General features: G+C 40.6%; 1 protein-coding gene across 1 annotated transcript; it reads right to left on the reverse strand.

Moving 5' to 3' along the window:
* Positions 1-7,790: 7,790 nt before the first annotated feature.
* LOC134641799 (von Willebrand factor A domain-containing protein 5A-like) lies at positions 7,791-16,638 on the reverse strand. The gene is made up of 18 exons (XM_063494383.1): positions 16,575-16,638; positions 16,249-16,451; positions 15,937-16,159; positions 14,849-15,015; positions 14,651-14,765; positions 14,349-14,524; positions 14,169-14,257; positions 13,881-14,025; positions 13,502-13,581; positions 13,225-13,339; positions 12,973-13,131; positions 12,772-12,875; positions 12,241-12,449; positions 12,093-12,125; positions 10,493-10,540; positions 8,471-8,619; positions 8,175-8,298; positions 7,791-8,058 (listed from the first exon to the last, which is right to left on the reverse strand). Exons 1-18 carry the CDS (start codon positions 16,612-16,614, stop codon positions 7,979-7,981), a joined length of 2,259 nt encoding a protein of 752 aa, XP_063350453.1. The 5' UTR covers positions 16,615-16,638; the 3' UTR covers positions 7,791-7,978.
* Positions 16,639-19,015: the final 2,377 nt, after the last annotated feature.

The following is a 19,015-nucleotide window of genomic DNA, read 5'->3' on the forward strand; positions in this document are numbered from 1 at the left end:
CAATTCTTCTAGTTAAATAATTCTACAGAGGATAGAAAAAATACATCTGTGCCAAGTTTCCTGGGTAAACCGGCTGTCTGTGTAAAAAGCATAAAGGGCTGTTTGTCTTGGTGTATTGGCCTTGTAATAGACTTGTAACAGGGTGGCTGGGATTTTGAGAGTGGACAATTTTGCCAGCATGGCAAACTAGAACAATCTGCTGGGACATCTGATTTTAGGACAATCACTTGCTTTTCCACAGGACACTGACAACCAGACATTAGATGCCACAGCCCTGGCCCACGGTATCCCCCCATGCATGCGGTGGGCCTTCTGTAGCCAATCAGCACTAGCGATTAATCAGAGGAAGGAGAGCAGCTTAATGAAGGTGACAAGGTGAAAATAGGATGATTGATGTGCTGGTGCTGTGAGGGCATGTATAACACCACCTACCCAAGTGTTGAATATAAGGAGGCTTTGAAGGATCTACAATAATTGTGTGTTGTTTGTACATGAATCACAATGTGTTACTTCAGAGGTGTGATGTTTTCAGTTTTTTTTTCTGCACTGCAGAAAATGGTAAAAATACTGTGAAATTGGTGGATCTGTCCAGATCTTTGACTGGAAACTATTTCTATGAATGAGTGGTTCACAAATGTGTAAGTGAAAAGCTGCCATATTTTCCGCACTATAAGGCGCACTTAAAATCTTTAAATTTTTTCAAAAATCGACAGTGCGCCTTATAATCCGGTGCACCTTATGTATGAATTCTGGTTGTGCTTACTGACCTCGAACTGATTTTATGTGGTACAGGGTTCTCAAAAATCTGTCAAAACATGTTTGACTACAACTTTGGTAAGCTACGAAGCCGCACGGCTTGATGGATTGTCAGAGCATTACGCTCACCGTAGTCAGGAGCCTCGCGGAGTAATCTGGGTCCAAAACTCCATCAGCCTCAGGTCCCAAAGTCAAACGAACACTGTGGGATCACTGAGAGCTAAAAACATCTTTAATAAAATGATCAGCGTTGCTGCTTTACCAGGTTTAACACTTAAGTTCAACATCCAGGCATCCATGAAAACTGAATTTATTAAATTTAACTGAGTTAGAGGTTAGCAGGAAGTTAGCTCACTAGTTTCCACCTAAACATGATCATCATAATCAGTGTTACCAATTCATACGCTGGTTAATCATCTAGACTTTTTATGTCTTCTCATCCACCACCATGATCAGGTCCAGGTTTTATTTCATCTTTGATTTTTCAGCTGCTGTGCCTGAGCAGCCACCCAGACCCCCTTTGTTGCAGTTAGTCTCCCTCCAGAAGCCATCTGGCTGCTTGATCCAGCTTTGGCTGCTGAAAGAGCAGTGAGGAGGTGGATTGATAAATGAAATTCACAACAAAAAATCATAATGGACTTTTTCCATTTAGGAATAATAAAAATCAGCTTTCTTTTTAATTGTTATTAACTGACAGTCAGATAACCAGCTTTTAAAAACATATTCATAAACACTTTGGAGTCAACAACATTTGCACAGAGGTTATAGATAAAATAAAAGTATCACGCGTTTTCTAGGTGTGTTATTGTACATATTCTGTGTTATACATCATAATCAATCCAGTCTTTTTTTTTTTTTTACTTACTATTTTAATCTTTATAAAACTGTTATTTATTTATTTTTATTTTTTTGCGATTTCAGCTGCCCTATTGGTCTGGTCTCTCTTGAAAATCTATGAGAATGTGATATTCATAATTAAAGGATATTTAAAAGTTTACTGCCAAAAAATTACTTCATAACAGAAATGTACTAACTGGCTTGAAATAGATTGAAACTGTTATGAGATTGCTGCAGGGAGCAGACATGACACCGTCTTTTAGGTTTCGCCATCACTTTGTATTATGTGCACAACACCACCCTCCTCTGGCTTCCACATGAACTGCACCTTAAACATTAATTGTGATGGGTTGAGTTGGCCATAAGGCTTGTCAAAGTTTAATGTTGGTGGCTTTTTGGGAAAAACAGTCCTGACAAAGTCAATCAGCCCCTCATCCCAAACATTAATGGATGATGCGTGCATGAATACTCAGCAAACATCATCTATAAAAAAGGATCTTTGGCTTTTAAAGGATTCCTTCAAAAGCAAATATTTCATTTCCTCACTTGGACCATGACTATATTTGGGACAGTGTAATATCATGCCTGGAGTGATGAAGGTAAATTGGTTTTATGCTGCTAGTCTTCCTGCACAGTATATTTATTTCCTAATGTTCTGCACAGTTTTCATGACAAATACCAATATTTTGTTCTGATGTGCACTAACTGGTGTATGTTCTGAATCACTATAAAGTTGCTAGTAGCAAGAACACAACACCGCTGGGGGGTATGCCACTCTACATTTATTCAGATCTCTTTTCACACAATACTCTTGTTGCTTCTGAGCCTCTCGTTTTACTAAAGGTTATAATGGAGCAGCAAGACTGAACCAGTGGCTGGCTAACATGAGAAGGAAGGAGTGGAGACCTGCACAAACATCATGTCTTTGAAGTGCTCACTTTAAAACAGAATGCTTTCTAAGAGTGAAAGTTTAAGAATATCTAACTGTAATATTTAACATGCCCACTCTCGTTTTTTTTTTAAAGTACTAATTTAGGGAGCACAGCAGTTGCAGCCATTTTAAGTTTTTTTGTTTTGTTTTCTCAGGCGAGGTCATCTGTCAGAGGGGCAAGAGGCAATATTTTGGTAAGTACTGACACAGAGGTAAGTGACTCAAAGGTAAGAGGTAAGTGAAGCAAAGGTGAAGCAGAGCAACTGATTTTCTTACTTGTTTAGCAGGACGGTGAAAGAGAGAACTGTGCTGAGAATGATCCAAGAGGCTGATTGTTTGTGACCTTTTGCAGGGTTTTAAGATGAGCAGAGAGGCAGGAAGGGCAATGGGCTGGAAGGAGTGGGTTTGTTGTTTTGGAAACATGAAACATCGGGTGGATGTGAAGGAATGAAGGTAGCTTGAGTTTTACTAGAGAAGGGCAGATGTTGTAGTCGATTTTATGAGGTCCAATGAGGCATGGTGCATGCCAAAGATTTTTAAGGGTATGTCCTTAGCTGAGAGCCATACCTTTTTTCCCAGGCTTGTAGTCCAGGGCAGAGGACCTAATCCGCCAGCTCCGTTGTACGGCTCGGACAGCCTCGGTCGTTGTGTCCTTGGGCAAGACACTTCACCCGTTGCTTACTGGTGGTGGTCAGAGGGCCCGGTGGCGACAGTGTCCGGCAGTCTTGCCTCTGTCAGTGTGTCCCAGGGCAACTGTGGCTACAATGTAGCTTGCCATCACCAGTGTGTGAATGACTGAATGTAGTGTAAAGCGCTTTGGAGTCCTTAGGGACGAAGTAAAGTGCTATACAAGTACAGGCCATTTACCATTTTACCCTAGAAATCCTTCAAAGGGAGATAGGCCTGTAGTGGAGGAGGTGAGAGACTTAAAGTTAGGTACATAAATATTTGGACAGAGACATTTTTTTTTCTAATTTTCTTCTGTACGTTACCACAATGAATTTTAAATGAAACATCTCAGATGCAGTTGAAGTGCAAACTCTCAGCTTTATTTTAGTTTAGTGAACTAAAAGATTGCATAAATATATGAGGAACCAAGGACTTTTTAACACAAACACTTCATTTCATTTCAAAAGTATTTGGACAAAATTAATTAAAAAATGTTCTTTTCTAATACTTGGTTGAAATACCATTGCTGGCAACGACAGCCTGAAGTCTTGAACTTATAGATTTCACTAGATGCTCAGTTTCCTCCTTTTTTTAATGCTCTGCCAGGCCTTTACTGCAGCGGCTTTCAGTTGCTGTTTGTTTGAGGGCATTTCTGTCCAAAGTTTAGTCTTCAGCAAGTGAAACGCATGCTCAATCAGGTTAAGATCAGGTGACTGACTTGGTAATTCAAGAATATTCCACTTCATTGCTTTAATAAACTGCCAGGTTGCTTTGCCTATATGTTTTGGGTCATTGTCCATCTAAATTATGAAACCCCGCTCAATTAATTTGACTGCATTTAGCTAGATTTGAGCAGATAGTATGTCTCTGAACACCTCAGAATTAATTTAGCTGCTTCTGTCCTGTGTCACATCATCATCAATAAACACTCGTGTCTCAGGGCCACTGGCAGCCATGCTCACACTGCCTCTCAGGAGTACCAAAGTGTAGAAATTGCCACTCCTAATATTGCAGCCGTTTCTCTTTTTGTTTTTTTCTGTTTTGGCATCTTAAGCATAGCTTGTATCACCTGCATGGAGAGCTCTTTTGACCCCATGTTGTCTATTCACAGCAAAACTTTCTAAATGCAAACACCACACCTCAAATTGACTCTAGAAGGGGATCGCTGTACCTCCTGTGCACCTCAATCACTGTTGCAGGGTTTGGAGGCAGACGAAATCAGCCCTCCTTCACATTGCTCAACACAACCACCGCCTTGCTGACAAAAGGGGGTCCTCGGCTCTGTTTCACAGTAGGTCAGAGGTTCTGGCTGTCCTCTAGGGACGTTGCTTTGAAGTGCATGTCTAAGAAACTGGCTCCCTGATTCTCAGGTCCCTTTGAGATTGAAAACATCATCAGTCCTGTTGCTGTACGGTCAAAGTTGCCTGCTGCCGAGATCCATTCCACTTTCCATGTTTTTCAGTTTAAGCCAGTGTCTTCTAGTCCTCTGTCCTGTTTAATCTTTTCTTGTGTGTTGAAAATAAACATTTTAATATTCTTATTGCTTTTCAGGGTCTGCTTTCTGAGTCCAACTTGAGCCTTGGTTATGATCAATACCATATGTTAAGGGAAGTGTTTGTACTCCTGGTGCTTCATGGAACCTGACATGACAGAAGGTTTATCGTGTGTGGGATAAAAGGTTCAGTTGAGTGATAGCTGTTGGATAGAAGCTGTTCTTTCATCTGGCAGTGGGTAAATTCAGTAACCTGTGCCGTTTAGCAGAGGGGGAGAAACTGGAGAGTTTCTCTGTCTGCTGATGAGCTGTTCCCAAACCAGACAGTTATACAGTACAACAGGATGCTTTATATTGAGAGTAGAAATGCTCTAATAGATTTGCAGACAGGTGGGCCTTCTTCAGTATTCTGAGGAAATAAAATCTCTGTGCCTGTTTTATAATAGGAGCACCGTTTGTTGTCCATTTAAGGACCTCATTGATGTCAACTCCCAGAAATATAAAGCAAGAACCCCCTCAACCTCCTCACCTCCAGATTCCAGTGGTCTGAGCGCCCCTCTCTGTCGCCTGAAACCAATGACTTCTTTTGGTTTTTTAAATGTTCAGCAAAAGGTTTTTATAAGAGCACCAATCAGATACTGACTTGATGTCAGATGTTTTTTTATTATTATTATTTTGTGGACATCAGATATCTGATATCAGCAGAGATGGGAAGTAAAAACCTAAAAACATTCAAGGTTAAGCAGTGATACTTTTTTCTGTTTAAAATCAACACTTTGAGTTTTTATTTCAAATAAGAGCTGATGAGCTTCATCTCCATATTCTACCAGTTGGTGATGGTAAATCATCATCATTTGAATGTACTAATAACAGAGTTGCAGCAACTGAAGATACATAATTTAAACAATTATTCACCACACATTTATTTAATTCAGCTTTTTAACTAAGCATTACTCCGTTACCAATTGATTAAATTGTATATTCTAACTGAGTAAACTTAACTTTTATACTTCTTTAAAAAATCTAAATATATTTTTCTATCAAATGTGTCTAACCGCTTTTCCCCACTTGGCGACACACCCGCCGGGGATCAAACTCTAATTGGTGATTCTGTTCTGAGACGTGAAGTTAGAGACACCAGCAACCATGGTCAGTTGTCTTCCAGGGGCCAGAGAAGGTGACAGGTGACATTTTAAATTTCTGGCTAAGGGTAAACGTAAATTCAGTTAAATTATAATTCACATCGGCAGTAATGATACCCGGTTACGTCAATCGGAGGTCACCAAAATGATTATTGAATCGGTGTGTAACTTTGGAAACAATATTGGAGTTTGTAGTTTTCACTGGTCCCCTCCCCAGTCAGACCAGGAGTGACATGTTTAGCCGCATGTTCTCCTTGCTGGCTGTCTGAGTGGTGTCCAAAAAACGATGTGGGCTTTCCACAGGAAACCCGGTCTTGTTAGGAGAGACAACATTCCTTAGATGGAGCAGCTCTCATTTCTAGAAATCTGGCCAAATTTATTAAACACATATTAAAAACATGACTATCCAGAGTTGGGACCAAGAAGCAGACTTGCAGTCTTACATGCCTCTCTTCTCTCCTCCCAGCAAAACACCGACTTAAATGAGTCAAAACCCCGGAGTCATACTAACTATCAGAATCCTTGAAGCACAGGCCAAGTGCTATGAGATTGACTCTAAGATCACAACCTGATTAAAAACAGAATCTAACATAAACATTCTTGAGATTACAGGATGGCAAAAAAATGTACTTCAAAACAAGATCTTCTTGTTTCATTGGGACAGTAAAGTCCCATAAGAAAGAATAGGCGTACCTGTGTAAGAACAGGTATCACTGCTATGGAGTTTATTGTTTTACATGCAGACTCAGGGCTGCTAGTCTCCTCTTGGCATTTAAACATTGGTGATTTAGAAACTCACAGTTCAACAGCACAACACTGTGTTTCCTTTTTACATCAAACATTTCTTTCAGCCATCTGTTTTTATCAGTGGATACATGACTAACTTTTATTCAATAGCCACAAATTACACAAATCCAAGATTAAATATTTTATTTATCAAAGATACGTGATTACACATTCATACAAGGAGCTAAGTTTCTATAAAAATTAAACAGTGTAAGAAAAACATTATAAAATAATAATAAATGTTTTATAAAAATCATACTCTTTGATGATCACATTACACGTGTTACATCTGTTTTTTGTTTTTTCCGTTTTGGACTGAACATGGTAACACCTGCACCTAAAATATCAGGGCTGATTTTTTTGTCCCAGTCCAGGCCTGCAGCCCTCCATTAAGAAATCATGTTCTGATCTCATTTCCACATTGATACAACCGTGATGAGTTTATTTTATTGTGCTTTCATTGAATCCGTTTGATCTTTATTTAGGGTAATTGGTTGGATACTTATCTGTAAAAAAACAGAAACTCACTCAATCAAATTATTAAGTGGTTGAGCAGGCTGATCCACAGCTGAGCCGAGCATCCCTGTACACCAGACAGTTACAGCAGTTTGCTGGTTAAATTTTTCTGCTCACACCTGTTGCATAGTGAGTTTCAGTTTCTACCTTCTTTTTCTGGTTTCAAAATGTAAAACATGGAGGTTTAAAATAGCTTTGTTGTAGCAGCCATTACTCAGATGAAGAAATTATAGTTTGTTTGTGGTTGTTTTAAGAGCATGTGATGGATGGCTCATGACTGCAGAACAAATCTAGCTCTGCATTCCCTCTGCTGGCCTTGATTTCACTCGCTCTGAGGCATGGCTGATGATGAGGTCTCACTTGTTAATGGAAATTATGTCCAGCTGTTTACTTACATGACATAAATTAAAGAATGAAAGATATGCATTGAAATAGGGAAAACTTTTGCTTTACAATGACTTTGAATTTAAGCTGCATATTTTCCTCAACCATGATTAAATAAAATGTGTTGAAAGACAGAACTGGCCAGGTGAGTTGGTCTTTTTAAATATTTTAAAATTAAATTATTTTTTTTCATGCTGACTCATTAGAAGGAATGATGGGTACAAAGTCATGTGTGTTTTTATTTGTTTAATATTTGATGCTTTCAAGCAAACAGCAACATTAAAATGAGAATACAAAAGCAATAATCTCTGGTCCTCCTACAAAGCTGACTTTGGACACATGCAGCATAAAATAAGGCACATTAGATAATAAAGTTGGATGATGCAAAGATTAATGTGGATGAAGGATGAAGTAAATCTGCTTCTGTGCATGAATCGTAAAGACGTTATTAGCTTAATAAAAACCTCAGAGGCCAAGGGCAGTTTTTTGCACACTGCAACCCAACAATATATTTCCGGCTTCCACACACTCGGTCACAGATGGTGCTGGAAAAAAAAGGAACACACAAAACAAAATAACCAATTAGCATCTTAATAACTGACCGACTGTAGCAACTCAGTATAACCATCACAAACTGAATGCTTATTTTTGTGTTTGCTACCTTTTTGTGCACTGAGCCATGATACAGCCTTTGCAGCCAGAAGCTCCCACTCGTCCTTTCCATCCATCTTGAAACCATGAAGCCAGATCAGAGCCAGAATGGTGGCCCACACTTCACTGCTGGCCTAGTGTATAGAATCAGCAGTCATGTAGTTAAATATTAAATTAAGTGAGGCAGCAAGCAGATGTTCGTTAACATGAGTGTGTAATTTTGAAAATTCACTTTTGAAACCATTTTAATGAATACGTTACAAACACCCACTATTACTGTGTCTTATTATTTTTTTAATAATCCACCTTTTCAGGCTTTGACTTTTCCACCTCCTCGTTGGTCTTTCCCAGTGCAGCAGCCAGAGCTGGATCAAGCAGCCAGCAGCCAGATGCCTTCTGGAGGGAGACTAACTGCAGCAAAGGGTCTCTGAGTGGCTTCTTAGCAGGTGGAAATTCTTCATCCAGCAGTTGTGAAGAGGAAAATTTAGAGGAAAAGTTACGTAATAAAATGCCCTTCCTGGGTGGAATTAAAAGAAATATTTAAAATAATGTGCTGAGTTAAGTAAGAAAATAGTTCTAATGATTTGGTTCCACATGTTGCAATATATGTGTCATATTTAGAGTTGTTATTATTTCTAATTGGGCAATTAAAAGAACAATATTTAACAAAAGACAGCAGCTTTTACAACTAGATATATTTCATAACTTTTTGGATATTTGATGATGATTTCTTTTCTCGTGGAACCAGCTCCCAGTTTGGATTTGGGAGACACACACCCTCCCTACATTTAGGATTAGGCTTAAACCTTTCCTTTTTGATAAAGCATATAGTTAGCGCTGGATCAGGTGACCCTGAATCCTCCCTTAGTTATGCTGCAATATGTCTAGGCTGCTGGGAGATTCCCATTATGCATTGAGTACGTCTTCTTCAGTCACCCTTTTCACTCACTATGTGTTTATACACCTCTCTGCACTGAATGATTCTTCCTCTCTGGCTCTCTTCCACAGCGTGTCTTTGGAGTGAGGGGAGGAAAACAGGACAGACTGTCGCAGCAGATGGTGACACCTTCATGAGGCTGGGTCTGCTGGAGGTTTCTTCCTGTTAATATGGAGTTTTTCTTTCCCACTGTCACCATATGGGGTAATATGATTATTGGGAGTTTTCTCTGGTTTTTTTGTATTATTGTAGGGTCTTTACCTTACATTATAAAACACCTTGAGGCAACTGTTGTTATGATTTGGCCTTATATAAATAAAATCAAATTGAACTGAATTTAGTTATGGCATCTGACAGTGGACTCCTCTCTGTGTTTGTTCTGCTAGAGTTAAGTGTAGCGTTCAGTACTATTGATCATAACAGTACACATATTAAAGGAAGTGCACTACAGTAGTTTGAATCATGTATCTAACAGATTCTAATTTGTGACTGTAAATGATGAGTCTTCTTCACATGCACAACTTAATTACTGAATTCCACCAGGTTCTGTCCTGGGACCAATACTTTTTGCGTAATACTTGCTTCCTTTAGGCAGAATTATTAGAAAACAATTAATACATTTTCATCACTTTGCAGATGACCCTCAGCTTTATTAACCATGAAATCAGATGACATAAATCAACTAGTTTAACTACAGAAATGTCATACAGATATTAAGGTCTAGGTAACTTTTAATAAGTCCTAAAAAACTTAGAAACATGGTGTCTAACCAGACACTTATTTTGATGGTATTAACTTGGCTTCCAGTAAAGTGTGGGAAATTTGACCAGGATATGTCCTTCAATGCACATATTAATCAAATATGTAGGACTGCCTTATTGCAATGTGTCTAACAAACAAAAACATTATGTGTAAGAGTGATACTAAAAAATTAGTTCATGTATTTATTACTTCTAGGCTACACTATTGTAATTCATTATTATAGATCACTTTTAAAAATGTCTGAAAAGTCCTCAGTTGATCCAGAACATTGCAGTGAGAGTACAAACAGGAACTATGAAAGACAGAGCATATTTCTCTCATATTAGCTTCTATTCATTGTCTTCAGAATTTAATTTAAAATCCTTTCCTTCATATAGAGTGAGGAGAACTTTCAGTGAAAACGTTCCTTTATGATAAAGCTCAAAAGTTTGGGCTGGAGCAGATGACTTTGAACAATCGCTTAGCAATGCTGCAATAGGCTACCGGGGGGCTACCTATGATGTTTCTGTTTATCAATAGGAAAAATTAACCACGCTGGCTGTCTCTTTTATAGTTTGCCACACACTAAAAACAACAATTAAAAGTACAAAAGCACCAATTATACATGAAAAAGAAGTCAAAACAGATACCTTCATCCATGCTGTACAAACAGCAAAAATCCATGTAACATCTGTCATCTGTTTTTTCAAAGGAAACACAACAGTAAGCACACCAGATATTCTTAGTTCTATAATTCTAATCCAAATGCAAACAAAATTAAAACATGCATCTTTCATTGCACACTAAATTCAGTAGCAAGCTTAACTGATGTGCAATCTCATTACACTTCTCTGACGGGAATTTGGTTTCTGCTGCCTGAGGTATTCACTGAGCACATGGTTGGTTTTGGCCATCTTCTTGGTGTACTCGTGGATGTTCGTTGTCTCATCCTGGACTGTGGTGCTGACACTCACCAGTCCCCTGCCTCCTTCCTTCTGCTTAGCATACAGCCTCAGGGTGCTGAACTTGGGGTGGGAACCATCCATGCAGGGTCAGGAGTTTCCTGGTCTTGATGTCAGTGGCTTCTATATCCTTCTTTGGCCAACTCATTATCCCAGCAAGGTACCCGATCACCGTCAAGGTGTAGGTGTTGATAGCCTGGATCTTGTTCTTACCATTCAGTTGACTCTTCAGGACTTGACTGACCTTCTGTAGTTACTTGGTGGTTGAAGCTTACCTAGCGGCCTCTATATGGATGCCATTTGCCTGTGGGATTTCCAGGTATTTGAAAAGTTGCATTCTCATAGTTTGATCCAATCAGTCTTCTTTACTATCTGACTACACCTCTCAAATCCAAATGACATTTCAATGTCATTGCTGTATATCCTGGTGATTGGTGAATCGATGTCACGTTCACTCTTGGCATACAGCTTGATGTCATCCATGTACAGGAGGTGGCTGACGAGTGTTCTGTTCAGTAGTCGGTATCCGTATCCAGTCTTGTCAATGATCTCACTGAGGGGGTTCAGGCATATGCAGAACAGCAGTGGGAACAGTGCATCTCCTTGGTAGATCCCGCACTTGTTGGTGACTTGTGCTTTGGGCTTGAAGTTTGCCTCTACTGTTGTACACCACATCCCTATTGAGTTTCTGATGAAGGCTTTTAGGGTCCTGTTGAGCTTGTATAGATCTAGGCATTACAGGATCCAGCTGTGGGGCATCGAGTGTTAGGCCTTCTTATAATCAATCCAGGCAGTGCACATGTTGATAAGCCTAGTGTTGCAGTCTCGGGTGACTGCTCTGTCTACCAGTAGCTGGTGTTTCGCTCCTCTGGTATTCCTGTCTATTCCTTTTTGTGCCCCACTCATGTATTGATCCATGTTCCTATTCATCTTTGCCACTATGATGCCTGACAGGAGCTTCCATGTGGTACTGAGGCAGGTTATTGGCCAGTAGTTGGGTGGGACAGGTTTCTCCTGGGGGTCCTTGGGAATCAGGACTGTCCGGCCTTTGTTTAGCCATTCTGGGTGTCATTGACTAGCAGCTGGTTCATTTGTGCATCCAGACGCACATGGAGTGCAGTCAGCTTCTTCAGCCAGCCAATTTTAGACACGTGTGTGTGTGTGTGTGTGTGTGTGTGTGTGTGTGTGTGTGTGTGTGTGTGTGTGTGTGTGTGTGTGTGTGTGTGTGTGTGTGTGGAAGTACTTGTACTGTGTTTGTGTTTGCAATGGTAAAAAACCTTGTACTCACCGAACGAAATACGGGAACCATAGGCTTCAGCCACTAATAAGATAAGATAAGATAAGATAAGATAAGATAAGATAAGATAAGATAAGATAAGATAAGAATGCCCCAAGAACAATATGAAGTAGATAGGATTGCTAATTATTCTTGTTACTTGGAATATCCCGGTGCAGAAGAGGTCTTTGAATCTCCTTGTTGTTGTCTTTATTGACAGCAATGAAAGCAGTGAAAGAACTGCTCACTCCTGATTGGACACTCAGCTGCACCACCTTCTTCTTTACTTCTTCTTTTTCCTGATTGTTTTCTGCTTCCATCTCTAGCAAGCAAATAAGAGTCCGAGCAGCTAACCTGTGGACTATTAAGCTACAGACAAGAGAAAATATTGGTATGGTGACATGGTCACAATTACCATGTAATTACCATGTTACATACAAAGTAAGTAAGTAAGTAAGTAAAATTTTATTTATATAGCACATTTCTAGATAAAAGATCACAAAGTGCTTCATAAGGTATAAAACAAAAACAGACAAAAGTTAACAAAATGCAACTCTAAAAAGATGTGTTTTTAGTTGTTTTCTAAAAGTGATCACTGAGGCCGCAGATCTTAAGTTCTGAGGAAGAGAGTTCCAGTAAACTATTGTAAACTTATTATCTAATAATTCCAGTAGACTAACAGCTCATTTACCCAGTGTCCTCTGCAGGTCTGAGACTGAAGTGCAGCTGGTTCTCAGAGGGATGACCTGCCAGGCTGTACTTCAGCGTCACACAGCCCTCTGCTGCCTCTGAGCTCTGACACAGAATTACAGTGTTAAACCCAATTTCATCTTTTCAAAACATGACAAGCATAAACACAGAGATCTACACTGTGAGAAGATGCTGCTCCTACCTGTCCAGTGAGCTGGGCATAAATTAGTGACCTTTGACCCTGGAAAAGTGATGTGATTGGTGGAGAGAGGACAGTGACAGTGGATCCCTTTGGTAAATCCCATGTGACAGAAACATCTTCCACTGCTGGTTGCAGAGCAAAATGCAGCGACTGCATCACCTGAGTACAAAAACTGAAATCATATCTTCTATCCATTTTTTTTAAAAAACACAAATAATTTTTTGCTGTAATTCTTATGAGTCATTGTCTTACTTTTGGTTGCATCCTGTCAGTCCCTGTGATGAACTGAGTGTGACCTCCTCCTTCCTTGGCCATCCCCTTGATGAGAGCAGAGCTGGCCCCTTCCCCAATCCCAAAAGAGAAACACCTGCAATACAACACTTTTCACTGAGTACACAGAGGACATGTTGGACATTCTGGAAACTGTGTAGATATAGTTATTTTTTTCTGGTTTGCGAGAATACAGCAGTTGTTTTAAAAACAGACACACTTGGCATATAGCACATATAATCACATTTTTTTATTTCACCTGTGGGAACATGAATTCTTCTTCACCAGATCGATCACTTCTTTGGTGTTCCCCACCTCTCCATCAGTAAAGACAAACAGCTAAAGAGGAGAGTTTACACACAGTTTTTCAACTGCACAAGCTGAAACACAACTCTCTGATATGTAATCAAGTATGCTGTCAGTAAACTGTTTTAACAAGTAAAAAAAAAGAGAAGAAGCTTTAAGCAAAAGTGAGAGGAACAGTAGGAGCCACTCAACAGATCAACTCATGTATAATTAGCAGATTATATGAGACTGATACAGGACTTGGTTCATGGTCAACTTACATGTTGGAGTAATGAATGATAAAAAAGGAAGGACTAAAGGATGACATCATTAAGGCGGTTTGTGTGTGTTACCTGTCTAGGCTGAGTGGGAATGCAGGGCTGGCTGTAAATATGTTTGAGGGGCTCCAGGATCTCTGTTCCTCCAAGATCAGCCTCCATCTGCTCAACTTTCTTCAGAGCCCCCTCCATGGTCTTCTCACCATACTCTACACTCTTACTGCCATGAGAAACAAACAAGTGAGATCAAACATAACCTGGAGTTTTGCAGAATCATCCAAAGGCAACATGTTGTCTAACAGCAGGGAAGATATCTTATTACACATTTACAGTAATATCACTGATCATGTGAATACAACTCACGGGAAGATGTGTTCATAACTAGACCCAAAACTGTAAATGTTGAAATAGCAGCCCATTGGTAAGCTCTTCAACAGGAGCAGCAGAGTTTCCTGAAGGAAAGAGAGAAAGATGGTGAGGCCACTGTGTGAGAGGAACAATTTGAGGAAATATTTTGTAACTCTAACACCACTTTATAAATACCCTGGCACTGCTGAGCCGAGTTCCCTGCTCCTCAGTGTTATTCGTAGGACAGTCCATACTTTCGGATCGATCCACTAAGAACACAAACTCTCCACATGAAGCCTTTGAAGACATCACAGACTGGGGGAACTCAGGGTACAGACTCACCATCACCACTGGATCACCCATCAGAGAGCCTGAAACACATGAAAAGGACAGAAAAATGTCAAGTTTACATTTTATAATAGCTCCAACACAATTAACTTTTAGGTTGAAGAACGGGGATCATTAATTCCTATTTGCAAACCAACAATTTCACTCACCCAGCTCAGCAGAGGCCTGTCCTGCCTCCACCACAGCAGTGGGCTGGTGGGCGTCTTTGTAATAAATCAGCAGTTCAACATCTCTGTCAAACTTGTGTCCTGCAGCCAGCTTGACCTGCACACCACAAACACATTCATATTTATTCCTCAGTAATAAGTTACAACCACACACAGCAGACACATCAGCACTCTACCTACCGTGGCCTGGGTTTGATCAGTGTTGAGGTACTGCAGAGGGTCCAGGGAACAGTTGGACTCTACTTTAGAGACTGGACAAGGAGAGGACACTCGGGCAGAAAAAGACAGACTGTAGGGCACCAGAGAGGCTGGAACAGAAGTCACCTGGAAACCTGCACCTTCACTATCTGTACACAACATCAGGTTTAGAAATGCTGTAATTAATGAGGCATAATACACTCAAATTTAAAACCATAAACCATGTGACAGAAAAGTAATAAGTTTGTTCTTGTAAATACACCCTTGACTTTTATGACCTATGGATGGTATAATGAACCATATCAGTATAATGAGAGAAACCTAACATCATTTTTGCCTATTCTTTCTTCAACCCCCCCCCCCCCCCAAAAAAAAAGAAACAACAAATTTTTTGAATGAGTTTGTGTTGATACGTTGGGGTTGGTTTTCTCTGATTGTGATGCTATGCAATATGGTCAAATATCTCCAGTGTTGGGTTTGTTTGTCAGAAGGGCACCGTTCCTGAAGTCTTGTGATTGGTTCAAGTGCAACTTTGAAAACATAAGCTATGCTGCCAATTTCTTTTTGAGACAAGACGTTTTCTCCTGCAACCCCTGCAAAATAAGCCAAACTTGTTCAGTCTTATTCTAATACCTGGAAATCTAACATTTGATATGCTAGCTGAGGCCTGTAGAGTCTGAGATACAGCTTTTGGGCTTTTTGCAATTTCTCTGAGGTTGCTCTACTTAAGTTTTTCACTGAACTGAAACATTTCTTTTTCACAGCTTTTTATATTTGACAATCACAATGAGATGAAAAATGTCCTCTTTTTCTTGCAGAAAATCAAGTTGAAACTTGATCTAATTATCTTCCAGATTTCTCTCACTGTCTCTGTTTTCCTGTATGTGGCAGCCAGATAATAGCATATCTGGTTCTGTGTTCATGCCTTACAGCAACTGGCAAAGTTGGAAGATGTAATTTATTTTTAACATTTTGTGTTCTGTCAGAGATGTGAAGGTTGGAAGGTGGTTTAAGACTTTCACTGATATAGTTGAAGCATTTCTGGTCCAAGTGTTCTGAAGTTGTCCTACCCTGAGGTTGGTATCGAGGGTTGATCACAGCAGGCAGACAGAACCTCAGACCATCATCAGCCTGCACAGCCAGCTCAGTGACGTACTCCAACCTGATGGAGGCGCTCTCTCCTGGAGGCAGACTGCCCACACTCAGAGAGAATATATCTGGACTCTCATCACTCTCCTCCAATAGGAAGGCCTGCTGACCGGAGCTCAGAGCATCATCATACTCCTCACGAGCCTGAAGCACAGGTGACACATGTCAGTGACATTCACTGTGTTTATTGTGAATCTCACTTATAATCAGGTTATATTTACTGTCCAACTCACCTTCTGTTTCTCCTTCACCTCAGCTACAATCTGTGTCTGTCCAATCTGAGCACTGAAATGACAGACAGCAGCATCTCCAGGCAGAGGGAAGACAAAAACAGCCTCTAATGGTTTGTCCTCCTTGTTCTCATAGTTCAGAGTGGAGACCACTGTAGCCACATGGTCCCTCACCTCCAGCTCCACCTCAATGCTCTTCAGAGGAACTGATAGAGAAATAGTATTAGATTAAATACATGAACCATACATCAGGGTATTATTATGTGCCATTACAACAAAATAAAATCTACATTTGAAGATTTTTTAATGGATTTCTTCTCCATCAGTACCTGGTTCCTTCTGAAGAGTTAGCAGACCACAGCAATCCATTATCTTACCTGTAAAACAAGAACACTTAATACTGAAACTATACATTTTACACTTTACAAATACTGTACATTCAAAACATATAGCCCCAGTCAGAGATAACGGGTATGTCGACCGTGGGAATAAATGTTCTCTGTTAAGGACTTTCTTTTTTAGGCTCTGTGCCTAAAAAACATTTAGTAAATAAAAGAACCACTGTAAACATGGCGCTTCTGGTCGATTCTTAACCGATTTTTAAGCGACTCTTAGTAAGGTGCGGCTTAATAACCTGCATATATATCGATTCTCCCTGCAGCGACTCTATAGTGCATTTGAAACATTTAGTAAGTAAGAAAATCACTGTAAATGTCATCCAGGGAAGGACCGACTTTATTTTGAAGTTACTTTGCTTTGCATGTTGCTGTGTTTTACTCTGTTCCAATGTGGAGTGTTTTTATTTATTTATTTTTTTGTATTGCATGTTTTGTTTATATTTTTGTGAAGTGTTTTATTTATATTGCATGTTTTATCGAAGATATTAACTTCTCCCGGAGAGACTCCGCCCACTTCTAATCACAAATCACATACACCTGGGAAGGCACAGAGGTGGATAAGAGAGCCTGCCAGACTACTGGGAGAGAGGCTCGGGGAGGTATGCTTAGACAGAGCGGCAGAGATGGCGCAATGAATGGTGTCAGGCGGCGGCGCCTGCAAGCCCACAGAAGGGCTGGTGGAGGTTGGCGTCAAAAACAGCAGCAGGATACGACGCCAGCGAGCAGGGAAGCAGAGGAGTGGTCCGGCTGCTGGAGTTATTGGAGGCCAGATCACGCTTCTGTGGGGAATTAGAGGCGGCGAGACAGTGCTCTACCTCCGCGGCGAGACGGGCCGGTGCCGATTGGCTTGTTCAAGGAAGCGGCGGGCAGAGTTGAGAGCTCTGCCCACCCGGGGTAAGTCTTCTGACTTATCCCACTCTAACAAACGGCACTCGCTAAAAGAGTAGTGACTGCCGCTGCCTTTCTTTCTTTAGCGCACCGGGCGGAGAGGAAGGCGAGGACGCCGCCGGGTTTCCCTTCTGCCCGCTTCACTGGATTTTTTATTCTTAGTGACTTTTATACCGTGGCGGACGCCACTGGACTTTTAATGTTGTGTTTTATTGATTTTTATTGTGTTGTCCCCTGGCCAGGGCTGTTTTAGTTCCTTTTATATTTTTAACTGTTTAAATATAATAAATTGTATTTTAGCCTTACAGTTTTTTAATTCGTGTGCATTTCTTTGGCTGCTCCACTGCTCTGTCCGTTTTGAGGAAGGTTTCCCTCCTTTAATAACACTGTGCAAAAATCACCTTCGCTCCGTTACATAAACATGGCGCTTCTGGTCGATTTTAAACCGAAACTCGGAACACAAATTGCTCTCGACCAATTTATGTTTTGAGCACAAGTTACTTTGGCGATTTAAGCAGTTAAAAAGCGATCGGGAAAAACTCGCTGACGTATTCGGGTTTTGTAGTACAGGCCTCGAGTTTTGTTGTAGTCGGTTTTACCAGCCAAGCGTCCCTCTGATCGTTACTTTCACATTAAAACATGCCGTCTGTTGTATAACCCTGTGGACTTTCTCTACTGCATGACAGTATACACACATAAACAGTTAGTGCGGAACGTCTGTGTGACAGCACCCACATGACAGCGATAAGCTTCCAGGTTTTCCTGTCAGTCGAGCTGCTTAAATAACGGACAGACTTAACTCAAAGAATGGACTGATGTTTCCGGTACAGTTTTACTGCAGCCCCCTCCTCTAAATATGTGAAGAATGGTGTTAAACCACGTAATGTTTTCGCTAACAACACTGACCTAACTGAAACAGGACTGCCACCGGGTATGCTCGATTTTCTTGTACGAGAGCACCGGTGTGGGGAGCTTTATGTTACAGTTTCTGGCAATCATGATTAGTCATTTCCTTTTCACGATGTATCTTCTAATTAAAACCCAGAAAATGAGGTATGATTATATAATGATAATGAGGCATGGGACACACGTCACAGGAGCTCAAGCTTTCCACTCCAACTTTATTCCCTCCTTACATCAACTGAGCATATCAAGCCCAAAACACAACAGAACCCGTCCTCCAAGCTTGTGTGTGAGTGGAGCCCTCTAGTGGGTCGCCACAATAATAATAATAATAATAATAATAATAATAATAATAACCCCAACAGAGCTGCACCCAGTGCACAACAGTGGAAAACGGTACTCACAGACACAGGCTCAAGCTAACCTCTGCCTCAGACCACATGGAAGTTCCTTTAAGGCATCATAGCAGCAAAAATGGCTTAACACATGAGCGGGGCATAGAAAGGTATTGACAGGAATACGAGAGGGGCGAAACGTCAGCTACTGATAGACAGCTCGAGACTGGAAGTCCAGAGTCACTA

This window comes from Pelmatolapia mariae, linkage group LG14 (genome assembly GCF_036321145.2).
Source record: "Pelmatolapia mariae isolate MD_Pm_ZW linkage group LG14, Pm_UMD_F_2, whole genome shotgun sequence".
Taxonomy (NCBI): domain Eukaryota; kingdom Metazoa; phylum Chordata; class Actinopteri; order Cichliformes; family Cichlidae; genus Pelmatolapia; species Pelmatolapia mariae.

Coding starts and splice junctions, on each gene's coding strand:
- LOC134641799 (XM_063494383.1), bottom strand. CDS start 16,614: ATGGATTGCTGTGGTCTGCTAACTCTTCAGAAGGAACCAG. Junction 16,160..16,248: donor AGGTGAAGGAGAAACAGAAG/GTGAGTTGGACA, acceptor CCTGTGCTTCAG/GCTCGTGAGGAGTATGATGA. Junction 10,541..12,092: donor TGGTTCCCGTATTTCGTTCG/GTGAGTACAAGG, acceptor TTGAAAAAACAG/ATGACAGATGTTACATGGAT.